The 15,194-nt window shown below is 58.2% G+C and overlaps 1 protein-coding gene across 1 annotated transcript in view; it reads left to right on the top strand.

Annotated features, from left to right (window-relative positions):
• TRIM8 (tripartite motif containing 8) overlaps window positions 1–11,135 on the top strand; it is a 29,619-nt gene extending 18,484 nt beyond the window's left edge. The window contains exons 3-7 of the mRNA XM_010564814.1: window positions 6,563–6,658; window positions 7,569–7,802; window positions 8,166–8,197; window positions 8,804–8,919; window positions 9,646–11,135. Coding sequence (XP_010563116.1) covers window positions 6,563–6,658; window positions 7,569–7,802; window positions 8,166–8,197; window positions 8,804–8,919; window positions 9,646–10,253 — 1,086 coding nt within the window. The 3' untranslated portion in view covers window positions 10,254–11,135. The remainder of the gene's footprint in view (window positions 1–6,562; window positions 6,659–7,568; window positions 7,803–8,165; window positions 8,198–8,803; window positions 8,920–9,645) is intronic.
• The last annotated feature ends 4,059 nt before the right edge of the window (window positions 11,136–15,194 follow it).

The following is a 15,194-nucleotide window of genomic DNA, read 5'->3' as shown; positions in this document are numbered from 1 at the left end:
CTTCCTTTCTGCCGGGTGTAAACAAGGGGAAGAGCTGTCCTGGGCTGCGGGCACCGGCACAGCCCTGCAGCAGTCCAGGGTCTGCTGGTACAAGGTCATCTGGGGCAGCGTGATCTGCTGTCCCTGCCGTCCCGGGGTGCCTGGCGTCCCGGGGTGCCACAGGGACAAGGGCCAGTCTGAGTACTGCTGAGCAGCCGTGAGTCGTGGCTCAGGGGGAGCATCCAGCTGCTGTACGCCAGCCACGCTGTAGGGATGCCCTCCACTGCTGGAGGTGGGACATGGGGCTTTCCCTCTGGGGTAGCTGGTGGAGATGTGACATGGGGCTTAGCCTCATGGTTTTTCCTCCCTGGCATGCAAGGGAAGGCCCGGAGACCAGGCAGCATCTCACAAGGAGATGGGGACAGGCAGGAGGCATCTCCACCCACCCCAGCATGAGAACAGGGCGGGGAGCCGCTCTTGCGAGAGGCACCCTGCATCCTGTTCCCCCAAGCTGGCGCTGAATATTTGGCCTCCAGCCCTTTTCTGTGAAGTGCCAGCTCTCCCGGTGCTGAGGGGTCCCTTGATGCTAGCAAGGGGGTCTCTTTCATGCCCATGTACTACGTGGCTGCTGCTCCCATCCCTTCCTAGCAAGGGCAGCTATTAATATTCCAGAGGCTCTTCCCCTCCCCTCTTCCTTCCCCTGCTGGGGATAAACCAGCCCGATCTCTGTGCAGGGAGCACTGTGAGAAAAGCCAAACCCCAGAGTAGTGTGTGTGTGCTCTGGGCTGGCCGGGGGAGGCAAGGCCTCCTGCTCTGGCCGGAGACCTCCCCTCCTGCCTGGTGCTTACTGTAAATGTGTGCAAGATGAAACCCCAACTAGAAAACATTTCCTTCCTGTCCCTGTAAGCATATCAGTCTCCTGTGAGTGCTGTGGGGGCTGTAGGGAGTTTGAAAGAGCTGCTTTTGCCTGGGTCTGGTCAGCAGGAGACCACAGTGGGGTGGGAAGGATGCTCCAGGGGGCACTGGGCTGTGGGGAATGGTCCCCTCAGACTGCAGCAGTGCAGGATCTCGTGGTTTGAGATCCTGGTTTTGGAGGGCACTGGGCTGCTGTGCCCCAGAGCCACACGGTGTCAAGGTGCTGGTGTGTTGTTAGGTGGGGGGATGCTTTCAGGAGGGATGAGAATAGCTCCTCATGTGAGTTTTTCTCAGAAAGCTGGCCAGCTGACAGCAGAGCAGGGCTGGGGAGTGGGAAGCCTGCGAGTGGGAGGCGCGGGGAGGCGAAAGGTTGTGCTCGCCTCCTTGGTCCAGGGCTTTTGGTGCATTAAAATTCAGTCGCTGTGACTTCAGGCCCGTCTCCAGCAACATGCCGGGACATGGGTCTCAATGGGGGCCCTTGATCCCAGTCCCTGGGCTGAGCTGCAGGTGTCTGGAGCCATTCCCGCAACAGGCATCTGCCCTTCATGGCTTCCTTGCTCCAGTTCCACCTTCCTCCTCCTCCTCGTCCTTCCTCCCCCTCATGCTCCAAGCTGCTCCCTCCGTTCTGGCTTTCCGGTGGCTGCAAACAATGTCCTTATTCACTCAGTGACTGGGATTTGGCGGTGAGGGGAAGGCCTGGGCGCAGAGGAGAAGGAAGGAGGGAGGCAGAGAAGCGAGCGCGCCTGTAATGGACCAGCCGTCCAGCTGTGGTTAAAGGCACTCTGTGGAGCAGTCTGGCTCTTTGCTTCACCCCCAGTTTCCTACAGGAACAAGGGCTGTGCACTCTTGTGTTTTGTCCACCTGCCCTCTTGTAGTACCCTCCAAACCCACGGCCAGTTTCAGACCAGTTAATTGGGAATTAGCATCCCGCAAGCGTCCTGCAGGTTGGTGTGCGTGGTTGTGGTTGCTCTTGCTGGGGGAATGGCCCTGAAGGATTCACAGCACTTACTAGACATCAGAGAAGCTGCATGGGCTTTGTTTATCGTATGAACACAGTAAGGCTTTTCACTGCTCCAACTCTTGTTTAAAACCAGAGCTGCTTGGCAGGTCGTGGGGCACCTCTCTGGCTTTGGTGAAGCTGCCAGGCTCCTTCCTGAGCCCGTGGGCAGGCAGGAGCAGGCGAGCGCTTGAGCCCCTGGGGAAGGGATGCTGCCAGCTCTCCACTGCTGGCTCTCCCTGGGAAGCACGCAAGGACCCTGGCCGTCCTTGGAGCAGGCGAAACCTTGGGGCATGTCGTGGGATTTTGCTGCCCCAGTGCCATCCCCAGGGCCATGGGCTGCCCGGGGCTGGGCTCCAGGCAGGGCAGGGGCATAATTCACTCTTATCGTGGGCTCAGCAGCGACCACAGACTTAGACCTGTCCTTTGGGAGAGGACAGTGGTGAGACCAGCCTAAGACAAATCATGGAGACATCTTGCCTGCAGATTTCTCCCTGCCTGGGAGGTCTTGGGTGGGTGTGAGCTCCTTCCCACATCTCAGTGCCCCCCTTTGCAGTGGGGGGGTTGCCCAGCTGACTGAACTGGACCCATGTGTATAACACAGCCGACGCTTGTGGTGCTGCAGCCGTATGATGACTCTCGGATGAGGAGCCCAGATGCCCTGTATTGTCAGAGCTGTTAAACTCTTTATTACCATCTTTCTGTCTTGCAGCTGCAGGCATTTAATCTTGCAGAAGTTCTGCTCTGTCAGGACAGCCCTGGCCCTCAACAGACGTCCCCCCCATCACCTGTCTTGGCAGGGTGGACGTGTCCCACACTGGAGCAGCCGCTGGGAGTTGAGCCCAGTACAGAGCTAGAGCTGCCTGCGTGCTGGTTCGGGGGATGGACTGGGAGGTGCAGTGTACACAGGGCAAGGGTGGTTTCCCCTGTGGTGGTTTCCTCCCAGCAAGCACTGGGCTGATAGTGATGGTCAACAAGCCTTTCCCCAGCACAATCTCACGAGGACCAGCTGTGTGCGTTCTCCCTGGAATAAGACCTTGCAGCGCTTGCTTTGCTTCCCACGGAGAAGGTCCTCCAAGTAGCATTTCCCTTCCAGTGTGTGACCTCAGTACCCCAAACCCACCCGACTTGCCATGATTGCTCCCCATGATTCACTCTGTTCCACCGGTGGTGGGGCTCCTGATGGGCGAGCAAAGGATAACCTCCACTCGTTTCTCCTTCCACCTTCAGTGGTCCTGCTCCTGCGCACAGTTGATGCCCATGGCGTGTTTGCAGAGCCCCCTAACCTCTTCTTAGGGTTCAGTCTTCCCCCCCCGCCTTTATTTGTTTCCATGAAGAGGGGGGAAATTACTTGCAACTCCAGCAGAATAAACTGATGTCCAGCAACTAGCCCCATCTCACTGGGGCCTGTGGGGTTGGGGTGGACCAGCCACTTACACTGGCCACAGATTAACTTATTAATTAATTAGAAGAGTTCACTCTCAGCTGGTGTTGGAATACAGAGCAGTTTTGGCGGCCGTTTCGCAAACTGGCGGCGTGTCTCAAAAAAGACAAACTGGGATCACGGAGTTGCTTGGAGCCCGGGAAGGGCGCCTGTACGGAGGGAGCTGCGGTTCTCCCAGCATCAAGGTCATGCATGAAATATGAGAAATTACCCTGAGAAATTCTGATCCTGAAGGAGGAGGAGGAGGAGTTCATGACTTAAGAAATACCAGATTTGGGAGGGGATGGAAGGGGAAGGGATATATTTTCCTTCTCAAAATACCTAAGGAATTCAGCCCGTGCTGCAGAGACAATGAGATTTCGCCCCTTGGTGCCAGAAGGGGTAGTTCATACCCATGTGTCTTGTTAAGGTTTCAGTTGCCGTGGGTGAAAAGCCCTCCCATGCCGCTGCAATCCCAGGCACGTACAGTTTTTAAATCGCCCTAAAATCAAGAGAGTGGCTCAAATGTGAGATTTAAAGAAAACACTGCATGTCTTCTATTCTCTCTGATTTCTGTGGCTTTAGGTTAGATTTTGGTCACATTTTCCAGCTGTGAGGGGCTATTAAATTAACTTGTATATATAAAAAGTTATTTTTGTATGTATTTATGTATATATTTGTGATTTCACATAATTGTATGATTCCAGGAGCAGAGCACCCTGAGGTTTGTTACAAAACACAAAGGTTGGCAGCTCTGCCACAGCAGCTGCAGGGCAGCGGGAAGGGGACGATGGTACGTGCATGTCCGGGGCTGTTCGGTCCATCCCTCGGGGGTTCCTTACACTGGTGGGGCTGGCAGGGTGGCCTCTGCCTGCCTGGTGTCTGCCAGTGATGGGAAACCCTGCTTTCCCCCATGAGAGCATCCCGGCAGCATCGGGGGGAAGAGCAGGGGTTGCCTCGGGGTGGCTCCACGTTGGACACCTGATGCATACGCTGGGGCAGGGTGGTATTTGGCCTCTGCACCCAGTGAGCTGTGGGCCTTGGATCCCGTCCCACGTTTTTCCTCAGCCCTGCCCCAGCTGGTGGCCAGGGGAGGCAGGCCAGGGACCCAGCTGCTCCCGGGGGCCCTGCCAGACTCTGCCATCCTCCTGGTGGGCTGGTACAGTGTGGGTCTGGCTGCTCGTGGTGGAGGCAGTGGGTCTCTGCCGGCAGGGAGGGAGGCGTAGGGAAGGGCTTGGTGTGAAGGCTTGCTATGTCTCTTGGCTCTCCAGCTTGGAGAGCAAGAAACTCAGCCGGCGCTGCAAGATCTGTCCCGGCTCCCGGGCTCGATCGGCCTCCTGCAAGCAGTGATGCGGGAAGGCATCTCCTTCCCTGGAGTAGGCAGCTTTCCCATCAGTCGACTGTGATTTCGGTGGGGAAATTCCAGCCTGCAGATGCTGGAGCAGGATCCAGAGCCGGGTGTGCTGTGCAGTGCGCCAGGCCCACGCAGAGGGATGTTGCAAACTGTGTTTTTAGCCAGCAGTGCTTGGGAGCAGGTCGTGTTGACATGCACCTGCCTGCGCTGCTGCCGGAGCAGGTTGCTGCCCGCTGCCTCTCTGCCCAGCTGCATGGGGCTGCTGCCCGCCTGCTCCACAGCTCTGCCCGCTGCTGGACCCAACACCGCAGCTGAGCCCCTAGAAAAGCCACCAGCAGCCCTGCGCCCTGGTCTGGCTGCTGGCACAGGACCTGGGATGCGGTTCCTGCCTGCGCCATCTGCGAGCAAGTGGTGTTGCACCCGCTGTCCGGAGCTCAGTTCCCATCGTGTTTAACCCGGGAGTGGGTTGCAGCCTCCTGGTGCCGCAGCAGCGCAAGTAACGAGCCTTCTACGATGAAAAAAGGAGATTTTTTTAATATATGCATCAAATCTTTCTCTGTGTGGACACTCCCACCTATTCAGCGGGTCTTAAAAACAGCAGCAGCGATGCCCTTAGATGCTTGCAGGCCCTTGTGTTTCTGTCTGCACGTGCCAGCAAACGTCCCCCTGTGCCTAGGGGTCTGTGTCGCTGTTGCTGCCCCTTGGGCCCTGTTTCAGTGGATGTGCTGTCTGTGTGTCTGCATGTGCATGGGTGGGTGCACACACGTGGGCACTGGGCACCCATGTGGCGTGCAACTGCAAGTGGGAAGCCAGATTTTTTTTAGCTCCTTGTTATTATTAGTGGTAGGAGCCCAGCAGCAGTGAGGCTGGAGGTGCCCGAGACCTTAGGAAAAACAACAGGAGGGAGAAGGCTTCACATTCCTGCTCCCGAATTGAGTCGGAGGTGACAGCCTTTCCCTGCAATGCAATTAATCCCAGCAGCGCCTCTGCCACCCTCCCCCTCCCGCCTCGTCCAGGAATTAATTACTTGATTATAAATCCCCAAGTGGCGGTTTATAATAGCAATAATCCCCTCGAAATTCATCCTCACTGCCGGTTTCTTCCCACCTTGACCCCATCGTCGAGAGTCTCTAACACTGCGTCTCTGTGCTGGGCAAAGCCCTTCTCTTTGCCCCACCAGTGTGGTGGCTTTTCCCTGGGATAACCGGGGACGGGGATATTTGGAAGTGGTTTTGAGGGGTGTTTTGGGAAGCCCTGCAGGCTTGGGAATAAGGTTTTGTCCCAGTTATTAGACTGATGGCCCAGGCCCAGCCCCAAGGAGTGGGGGCCAGGGCCTGGCAGCGTGGTGGGGGGAGGCCCCATTCCTCCTCTCTCTGTCCCTCCCGATTACACTGACGCTGGCTCTGGGGCTTGTCACAGAGGCGGGGAAGGGAGAAAGGATTTGGTGTAGCATACAGGGGCACGAGGGGGGTGGCAATGTCTCGCAGGAGCCTGCCAGCGGTGGGTGATGGGCCTCGAAATGGTGCTGCCATAGTGGGAGATCAGCCTCTCCGTGTCTACCCTGGGGTCCCCAGGGCTTGGCTCTGACCAAAACTCAGTGACTGGGCTGCAAAAAGTTACCTGAGGGGCTGCCCCCATCCAGGGGACCCAAATCAAGGTCCCCAGCCAGTAAGGCAGTCCAGTACACATGGCCCCTCTGTGTGGCCATTGAAATCGCGAGGTTTCTGCCTCCACCAGCCATGTGTGGGCTTTCAGCTCGGCAATGGCATCCCACTGGGAAAAAGCACTGTCCCTCCCGAACCGCGTGGGCAGAGCTGGTGTGGGCGGTACTGAAGCTGCCCGGTGTGTGTGGCCACTGGGTTCTGATGACTGCTCCTCTCTCCCATCTCTGCAGAAGATGCTGATGAAGCAGCAGGACCGCCTGGAGGAGCGGGAGCAAGACATCGAAGAGCAGCTCTACAAGCTGGAATCAGACAAGCGGCTGGTTGAGGTAACTGGCGCTTCACCCTCCTGTGGCCAGCCCCTAGGACTGTCACCCCATGGCACGACGGGGACAGGCTCCTGCATCATAGGGGCCAGGTGGGCAGGGAGGAGGGAGGACGTGCAGGGGAGGAGTGGCCAGACAGACCTGCTGTCTCCATTCCAGTCTTGGCAGTCATCCTTTTGGGGGACAAAAATGCGTTTGGGGCTGCCCTGCAGCCTTGTGGGTCCTGGGGTGAGTTGGAAGGCAAGAAACAAGGCTGTCCTTAAATATGGCCCACCCTGCCCCCAGCTCAGCACAGCCTTACCGGGCCACCCACTTCATCCTGAGTGGGAGGGGAGGCTCTGGAGGTGGGAGATCCCCAAATAAACTGCTGAAATACCCAGGAGGTGGAAGAGATGCAAGCGAGTGTTTGGCTGGGACACAAGTAAAACAAGTTCAGCTTGTGGTTCTTAAAGGCCCTTGGCCTCCCAGAGCTTGGAGGAAAGGGCTCTGGAGCATGACATGTCCCCAGCCTGGGGTGGGGATGGATGGGGATGAGGACAGGAATGAGGATGAGAATTGAGACGGGGATGGGCAGGGTTTTTCAAGGGAGCACACCTGCCTTGGTGGTGCGGTAGGTTGTTGCTTGGCATTAGCCCTCTAGAGGCGATCCCCACCTAGACACCCCAGGAGGTGGGTCCAGGGGATCTGCTGGATCAACCAAACCTCCACTGTCCCTGATGGGTCTGTGGCCCATAGGAATCCCATGTGGCAGCTGACGGCAGGGTTTGGTCTGTGTGGATGTTGCAGGAGAGCAGAGCTGTGGTACAGCTTTCAGATTGCACCCACCCCTGCTGGGGAAAGGACCCAGATGTCCTGGGGCATCATGGTGGAGGTTAGAGGGCACAGAGGGCCTGACCCTGCTCCTCTCCCCCAGGAGAAAGTGAGCCAGCTGAAGGATGAGGTGCGCCTGCAGTATGAGAAGATGCACCAGATCTTGGATGAGGACTTGCGGAAGACCATGGAGATCCTGGACAAGGCCCAGGCCAAGTTCTGCAATGAGAATGCAGCTCAGGTTCTCCACCTCAATGAGCGCATGCAGGAGGCCAAGAAGCTCCTCAGCTCTGTCCAGGTCATGTTTGACAAAACCGAGGACATCAACTTTATGAAGGTAAGACAAGCTGCCTGTGCCAGGGGTGGGATGGGGGCTGCGGGGAGGTCTGGTTGTGTGGGGAGCATCGGGGAGGCATGGGGCATAGCAAGGAGCAGGCTGGGGACACTGACAGCTGAGCCAGAGGGCTCAGCAGTGGGAGAAGTCAAGGAGGAGTGGGGCAGGCTCAGCACCAACCTTGAATGAGGAGGTGCCACAGCTGGAGATGGGGCTGGGGCAGCCTGTGCTGGGGGGAGAGGGGGCTTAGCACCCCTGGGCAGCCTGTTCCCTCCTGGGGGGCCACAGAAGGTGATACCAAAAGGGGAGGTGGCCACCAGGGCAGAGACTGGCTTTACTGATCAAAGCTTCTCCTTCCCCTCCTAGAACACCAAGTCTGTGAAAATCTTAATGGACAGGTAAGCGCAGCAGGGCAGGCGTGTTCGGGGGGAAGGGGGGCCATCACAGGGACAGCAGCAGCATGATGTCCGGAGGAGGAGCAGGGCCAGGGATGGTACAGGGCCTGGGAGAGGCATGCTCTGTGCCTCGGTTTTCCTCTCTGTCTGGGAGGATGAAAAAATCCCCTCCGGCAGCCATTAAATCAAGTTCTCCCCTTGGACTAGGGGAAATGTAGTGGTGTGCTTGTGGAAGAGCAGAGCTGGGACCCAGCACCCCAGCCAGGGTGGGACCAGCTGGGTTGGGGTGCAGGGCTCAGTCCAGCTCTGCTGGGGCAGAGGCAGGGCAGGGGGTTAAAGCCAGTGCTAGCGGAGCTGAGGCGAGCTGGGGCGGCCATGCAGGGTGATGCAGGGGCTGCGGGCGGTGCACCCTGGCATGGGACGTTCACAGCAAAGCTGGACAGGGAAGGTCCTGCCCATCAGAGAGAGACAGCTCCCTGCTGCCCTCCACACTGCTGCCCTAGGGAAGGGGTTTGGCCCTGGGAGGGTGTGGGGGAAGGATCTGTCTGACCCTCACCTGAGTGTACCTTGTCCCTCACACCTCTCCTCTCTGCCCACGGTCCCCAACAGAACCCAGAACTGTACAGGTGGCAGCCTGCCCCCACCCAAAATCGGCCACCTCAACTCCAAGCTCTTCCTGAACGAGATCGCCAAGAAGGAGAAGCAGCTCAGGAAGTTGCTGGAAGGTGGGTGAAGCCTGGGGGGTGCGGGTGGCAGGGCATGGGACCTTGCTACCTCCTGTGTCCATAGCTGGGTGCCCTACAGATCGCAGTACAAGAGGGTGGGGAGAGCTGTCGGGGTGCAGGGACCCCTGGGAGCCCCTCTGCAGTCAGCAGGGGCATGGAGACACCATGAAGCCAGCTCCTGGCTCCCCCCCAGGACATTTCCCTTGGCTTGGCTTGTGAAACGGCTGTGTTTTGGGGTGACACAGTGCAGGGGCTGGCTATCAGCAGGAAAAGGTAGTGGAAAGACGAGGGTCAGTGAGCAGGGAGGGGTAGCCAGGGGCCGGCATGGTTCTGCAGCCCCCAGCCCACGTCTGGGAGCAGACCACGTCCCATATCCTCTCTCCTTGGGGGATTTGGGTTTGTCACCCAGGCTGTCCTGCTCTGATCCTGTTAGAGACCATGGTCACGAGCTGCGCACGGGTTAGCCTGTGCACATGTTTGCAGAGCAGCGCTTGGGGCTGCTCTGAGCCTGCCAGCAAGGTCCCAGAATGGAACGTGCAAATTCACCCATGTATAGCTCTGTGCCCAGTTTGCTGCTGGTGGGGTGGGCTGGAGAACCCTCTGCTCGCATGAGGCTGGAGCACAGGTCTCGGGGCTTCGCTGCAGGTTCAGACCAGCGGCCAGAGCACCCTGGAGCTATGCCATGCCATGCTTGACGTAGTCCCCCTCTCCTGTTTCCCTCCGCAGGTCCTCTGAGCACCCCCGTCCCCTTTCTGCAGAGCATCCCCATGTACCCCTGCACCGTCAGCAACTCCGGCGCGGAGAAGCGCAAGCACTCCACCGCCTTCCCCGAGGGCAGCTTCCTCGAGCCATCGTCTGGGACTGTGGCGAGCCAGTACATGAGCCAGGGCGCTTCGGCTGGCGAGGGGCAGTCCGCACAAGCCATGGTGCCTTGTAGCTCCACGCAGCACATAGTTGGACTTCCCAGCGGCCCGCAGCCGGTGCACTCGGGCTCCGTCTTCAACCCATCTCACTACCCCAACACCACGTCATCTCAGCAGTCCGTGCTCTCCCAGTACGGCGGGCGCAAAATCCTCGTCTGCTCCGTGGATAACTGTTACTGTTCCTCCGTGTCCAACCACAGCGGGCACCAGCCCTACCCACGGTCAGGGCACTTCCCCTGGACGGTCTCCTCGCAGGAGTACTCCCACCCGCTGCCGCCCGCCCCCGCCGTCCCCCAGTCGCTCCCGGGACTTGCCGTGAGGGAATGGATTGACGCATCCCAGCAGCACGGGCGGCAGGATTTCTATAGGGTCTACGGCCAACCATCGGCGAAACACTACGTCACCAGTTAACCGTCACACTCTCCGGAGAGTCCCACTTGATGACGCGTTCGGAGAGAAAAGTCTGGTTTGGTTTGGCTTTTCTTTTTTTTTTTTTTTCCTTTTAAATCAAACCCAATTTTTTCCCTGCCTCGTGCCCCTCCAGGATTTTGGGGAGGGTTGTTCTCTCATCTCTCTCTCTCTTTTTTTTTTAAATCCTTTTAAAATGAAATAATAATTTTTTTTCCTTTTAATTCCTTTTTTTAATTTAATTTTGGAAAGTCCTTCCTGCCCCTCGCTGGGAAAAGACGAGGGAGAAATTACCGAGAAGAAATTGATGGGGATTTCAGTCAGGCGTCTGGGTCTGTGCGTTGCGCTCTTCTTCGCTCCTCTCTGCCTTTGGAAAACTTCAGAAGGGACAATGGCACCTTCTCTCTTTCCATTTCTCCAAGTTCATTTTTCCTGGTTTGGTTCAGTTTTTCCCCTTTCCCCACCCCTCTCTTTTCCTTTTTAAAAAGAAAAAAAGAAAAAAATCTATCATTGATTCAGTATGAAATGATACTTGTAGATTTTGGGTTTGTTACTTTTTTTTTAAAGGCTGATTTTTTTTTTTGTGTTACGAGGCCACTTCTCATGCATATTGGCATTTTTTTTTCCTTCTTTCAGAGATTTGTAAATACACAATGGCAGGAAATTTAATGCACAAAAAAAGGGAAAAGAAACTTTAAAAAAAAAAACACGAATAAATAAATAAAAAAAAAATCTGTTCTAGTTTTCAGGAGGGGAAGCGTGGCCGAAATGCACCCCCCTCCTGCGTATCGCTGATGCAACTTCCTGTAACAAGCACTTTGTATAAAAAAAAAAGTGGACTTCCTGCTATAAGGCACAGGTATTTATTCTGTAACCGATTTTAGAACACACACACACAAAAAAAATATTCAAATAAATGTGATCACTTAGTGCAAACGCCTCGCTCTGCTGCAGCTCTTCCCCTGGGAACGCCAGCTCTGGCGGGAGGCTCCCACCTGCTTTCGGAAGTAACCGCTCCCCGGGTCCCGCGGGTGCCCAGCCGATGACGGGGATTTTTCCAGAGGGGCTGTTTTGGAGGGAGCAGCTGGGGGATGGGGTGGTGGCGGGTCCTGGCCGGGGATGGGGTCCCCACCAGCACCCATCCCGCGTCCCAGCCCTGTGGGGAGAGATGCCGGAGCCGTGGCTCTCTGCCGGCTCCCTCCCAGCCGCTGAGGATGTGAGTCAGGCGCGGAGCCGGCCGGGCCGCATCCTGCCCACAGCCTCCAGAACAATCCCCATTGTGGGATGGGGTCGGGGACAGGGATGAGGACGGCGGCTTTCCTGCCTCCGGCGGCATCCACCGTGCCGGCCGTGCTGCACGGCAGCACCCGGCGCTCAACTCTTCGTCCCCACCTAAAGCCCTGCTGCCCCGTGGGCTCCGTGGGTGCTCGCAGCACCCTGGGCTGGTTCGGGGACCCGCTGTGCTCAGCCGAGACTGGGAAGGGTGAGGAGGAAACTTTCGGCTGGGGCGTGTTGGGGGGGGCCATGGGCTGGCCTGGCTGTGGCTGTGCAGGGGCGAGCTCTTCATCTGGGAAAACAGGGCTGACTTTATAAAGCAGAGCAGCGTCTTAGAGGCATTAGGGTTTTTCCATTACTGTCTTCGGGCTTGGCTTCCTTTATTTTTTTCCTGGTTGCAAAACGTCCCTGGTTTCGTTCCGGTTTGGATTCCCCTCGTGCTGCTTCGGTGGGAAACGGGAAGGGGAGAGAGTCTCAGTGAGCTGAAACCAGGGGAGCAGCGGATCCGAGGGAGGGGGACCCTCGCACCCGGCTCCCCCTGATCCACCCCCAAGGGAGGCAGCAGCAGCAAATCCCTTGCCAACGGGGCCCCCTTTCCAGGCCGAGCTGGGGCAGGGAGGGAAAGCCAGCAGCCCCTGCCCCTGCGTGCTCCCGGCCACCCTCCGGGTCAGTGCCACCCTGTGCGCAGGGTGCAGAGGCCAGCAGCTGGGCCCCGCTGCCCTGCTGGGCTCTTCTCAGCCCCGTCCTGCTCAGACCCTTCAGGAAACACCCAATCCATTGGGATCTTTGGGGGTTCGCTTCTCTGTCACAACCAAAGCGCCCTGGGGCGGCAGGAGGGAGCGGGATGCTCCTCAGCCTCCACCGCAGGGACCCCGCTATGCCTCCCCCCTCAGTGTCCATGTGGCCGGCTGCTGGTGACGGGGACAGAAGCAGCAGTGAGGTTTGCCCTCCCAGCTGTCCTTATCATCATCATCATCATCCTCTTCCTCCTTGGCACAGCTGCCTCCTCCCGCGAGAACGGGCAGCTGCCGGCCCAGGGCAGGCATTAAAGCACCTGTTACCTATAGACGGGGGGACACAGGCATAGCCCCCACCCTGCAGGGTGACCCCCAAGGGTCTGGGACGTGCCCCCACCATGGGCTACCCTCACCCTGCACCTTAGCTGGGGGGAGCTGCCCCAAAACAGTGGGTGCCCCTTGCAGAGCCCTGGTGCCGTGGCCCCTCCGGCCCCCCCCAGCCAGGAAGAGGACCCCGGCATCCCGGCTCCCTGCGGCACCGCGCCATCAAACCCCACGTGTTGCTGGTGGTGGGGAGGGAGGCGATGGCCCCCCCGGGGTCACCCCACCGAGCGGCAGGAGGAACACGTGCCCTTGGCCCCATTGGGTTAACAGTGTCCCGGGCTGCCGGGAGGGAAGTGCGGATCGGATCGGGTGCTCAGCGGGGTTTTATTGATGGATGGTTCTGTCCAGGGGGTGGGAAAAGCAGGGGGAGCAGAGGCACATCCATAAACAGCTCGAGTTGTGAATGGAAAGAGACGGATTAGGAGCCGGGTGAAAACATGTCACACGGCGGAAAGAAAAATGAGCAGCTGGGCCAGACCAAATTGGTGTCTGATGAAGGACATGGGGCCTAGTGGAAAAAGGATCCCAGGGCCGGTGGTGCTGCTCGGGGGAGGCTGATGGGGAACAGCTGGAGCTGGACACGCACATCTGGCAGAGAAGGGTGAGGGGAGAGGCGGCACCGGTAACCACTGCGCCTCCGGCCACCGCGCTCGGGTCGCAGGGTTGCGGCTCATCCCCTGGATCGGTGCCTCGAGAGGGGCTGATGCTTCATCTTCAGGTCGATGCTGGGGAGGGGGCAGCGGCACCGTGGCCCATCCCTCTGCAGGGATTTACCCGGTGGGGTTCAGGCTCTGCCGTGCTGAGGGGACCCCAGGTGGAGGAGCCGCTGCCTCTTCCTCCATTTGCATACATGTAACTAAGCAATCAACATAATGAGGGCAAATGCAAACCAGGCTTTCAGTTTGCAACCAAGTCCTATTTTTAACCTTGGAAAAGGGTTTTGGCAGGAAGCTGCAGGCCCTGCTCCGGTACCTGTCTCCACGTCCAGCTGCACAGGTGCTTGCGCCGATCCCTTGCCCCAAAGCGCTGCTGACCCCACGGCTACCAGCGGGTCAGTTCTTGCTGCGCTCTGCTCCCGTTACCCAAGGAAACCAAAATCTCACATCTTTGTGGAAAGATGGGCAACACAACATCATGCCCCAGCTCGTGGGAGTCTTTTTGGGCAGCTCTCCCACCTGCCGAGCCCCCAGGTCCTGCTTCAAGCTGGGGTGTGTGCCCGGGGAACCCCCCTGGCACCCCAGGAGTGAAGCCCCATGCTTAAACATGAGGGGTATATTTAGACGGCATCAATTTAAGTTTGCACATCAACCTTATAAATATGAAAGCCCAACTCGGCGAGATGTTTAACATACCTCATCAGCCCTTGGAAAATATGCGGGAATATTAATTAGCCAGATTTGGGTATTATCTCGTAATGAATAAATGAAGAGACTCGCTGCCTAAGATGAATCACTGGCGGCTCATTGCGTTTTGTGGGTTTTTTTTTAAGAGAAGTGTGTTTCTAAGGTAATTCACTCTTTTTAACCCAGGGCCTGTGGAGGGGCTCAGGGGATGCAGCCATGCTGGGGCCAGGCAGGGTGGGACACCTCAGGGTGCTCCTTACATGGAGGCACCCTAATGGCTGGTGTTTTACATCCCTTGATTTGGCCCCAGCTGGCTGCAGGGCCTCCGGGGACGGAGGGACGGGGACAGGGTTGGAGCCCTGCCCCGGGTGCAGCAGCCCTGGGCCCAGGATGGAGGCGGAAAGTGCAGCCTTACTTCTTCAAAAACTTATTTTTGGCTTCTTCCCCTCCCGCCCTCCATCCTGCCCTCCTGCTCTGCTCCCCCGGCTGCTTCGCTGCCTCCAGCAGGGCCAGGATGGGAACTTCCCGGTTGTTGTAGAAACCCAGATGAAGTACAAGCTTCAAATGAAAAAGCCAAACAAGAAAAGTCTTTGTGCACGCCTGGACAGCCGCTTTGCTGCACCAGCATGTGGCAACTTCGGGGCCGTTCTTCAGCGCACCCCACGCAGCCAGGGGGGCTACAGAGCCAGCAGGGAGGCTCCCTGCCAGCCCCGAAACTCTGCATTGAGCAGCGAGCAGAGGCTGAGAGTTCCCAGGGAAGAGGCTTTGAAGGTCTCCATCACCTGTGCGGTGCTCAGAGCATCACTGCACCCAGGGATGCAGCAGCCATTGGGGTTTTGCCATCCTTGCCAGCTCTGGCACCCTGGGCAGCATCTCCCCACCTGGCCTTAGAGCTGAGGCACCCCAAGGAGCATCACCACCTGGTTTGCAAGATTTTGGGGTAGCAGAGCAGTTTCCAGATGGAGGGAAGGGGCTCGGGGCCGAGCCTGGCCAGGGGTGGCTGGGGATGGGGAGGTCAGCGCGAGCCTCGGAGTCCAGGTTGGATGGCCGAGCTGATGGGCCAAGCAGCAGAGCCGTGGCCCGTGGGTGCAGGGACGGGGCGGCAGAGGAGACAGGTTTGGGTGGGCCAGCTGGCAGCCGCTGCCGCCCCGGGAATCATCGGCCGGACCCCGTCCCTCGGCTCCCCCCCGGCGCGTGGCGGCTGG

Source organism: Haliaeetus leucocephalus, unplaced genomic scaffold, assembly GCF_000737465.1.
Source record: "Haliaeetus leucocephalus isolate CR32 unplaced genomic scaffold, Haliaeetus_leucocephalus-4.0 Scaffold184, whole genome shotgun sequence".
In the NCBI taxonomy this organism is placed as follows: domain Eukaryota; kingdom Metazoa; phylum Chordata; class Aves; order Accipitriformes; family Accipitridae; genus Haliaeetus; species Haliaeetus leucocephalus.
This window is presented reverse-complemented; position numbering and strand designations above follow the sequence as displayed.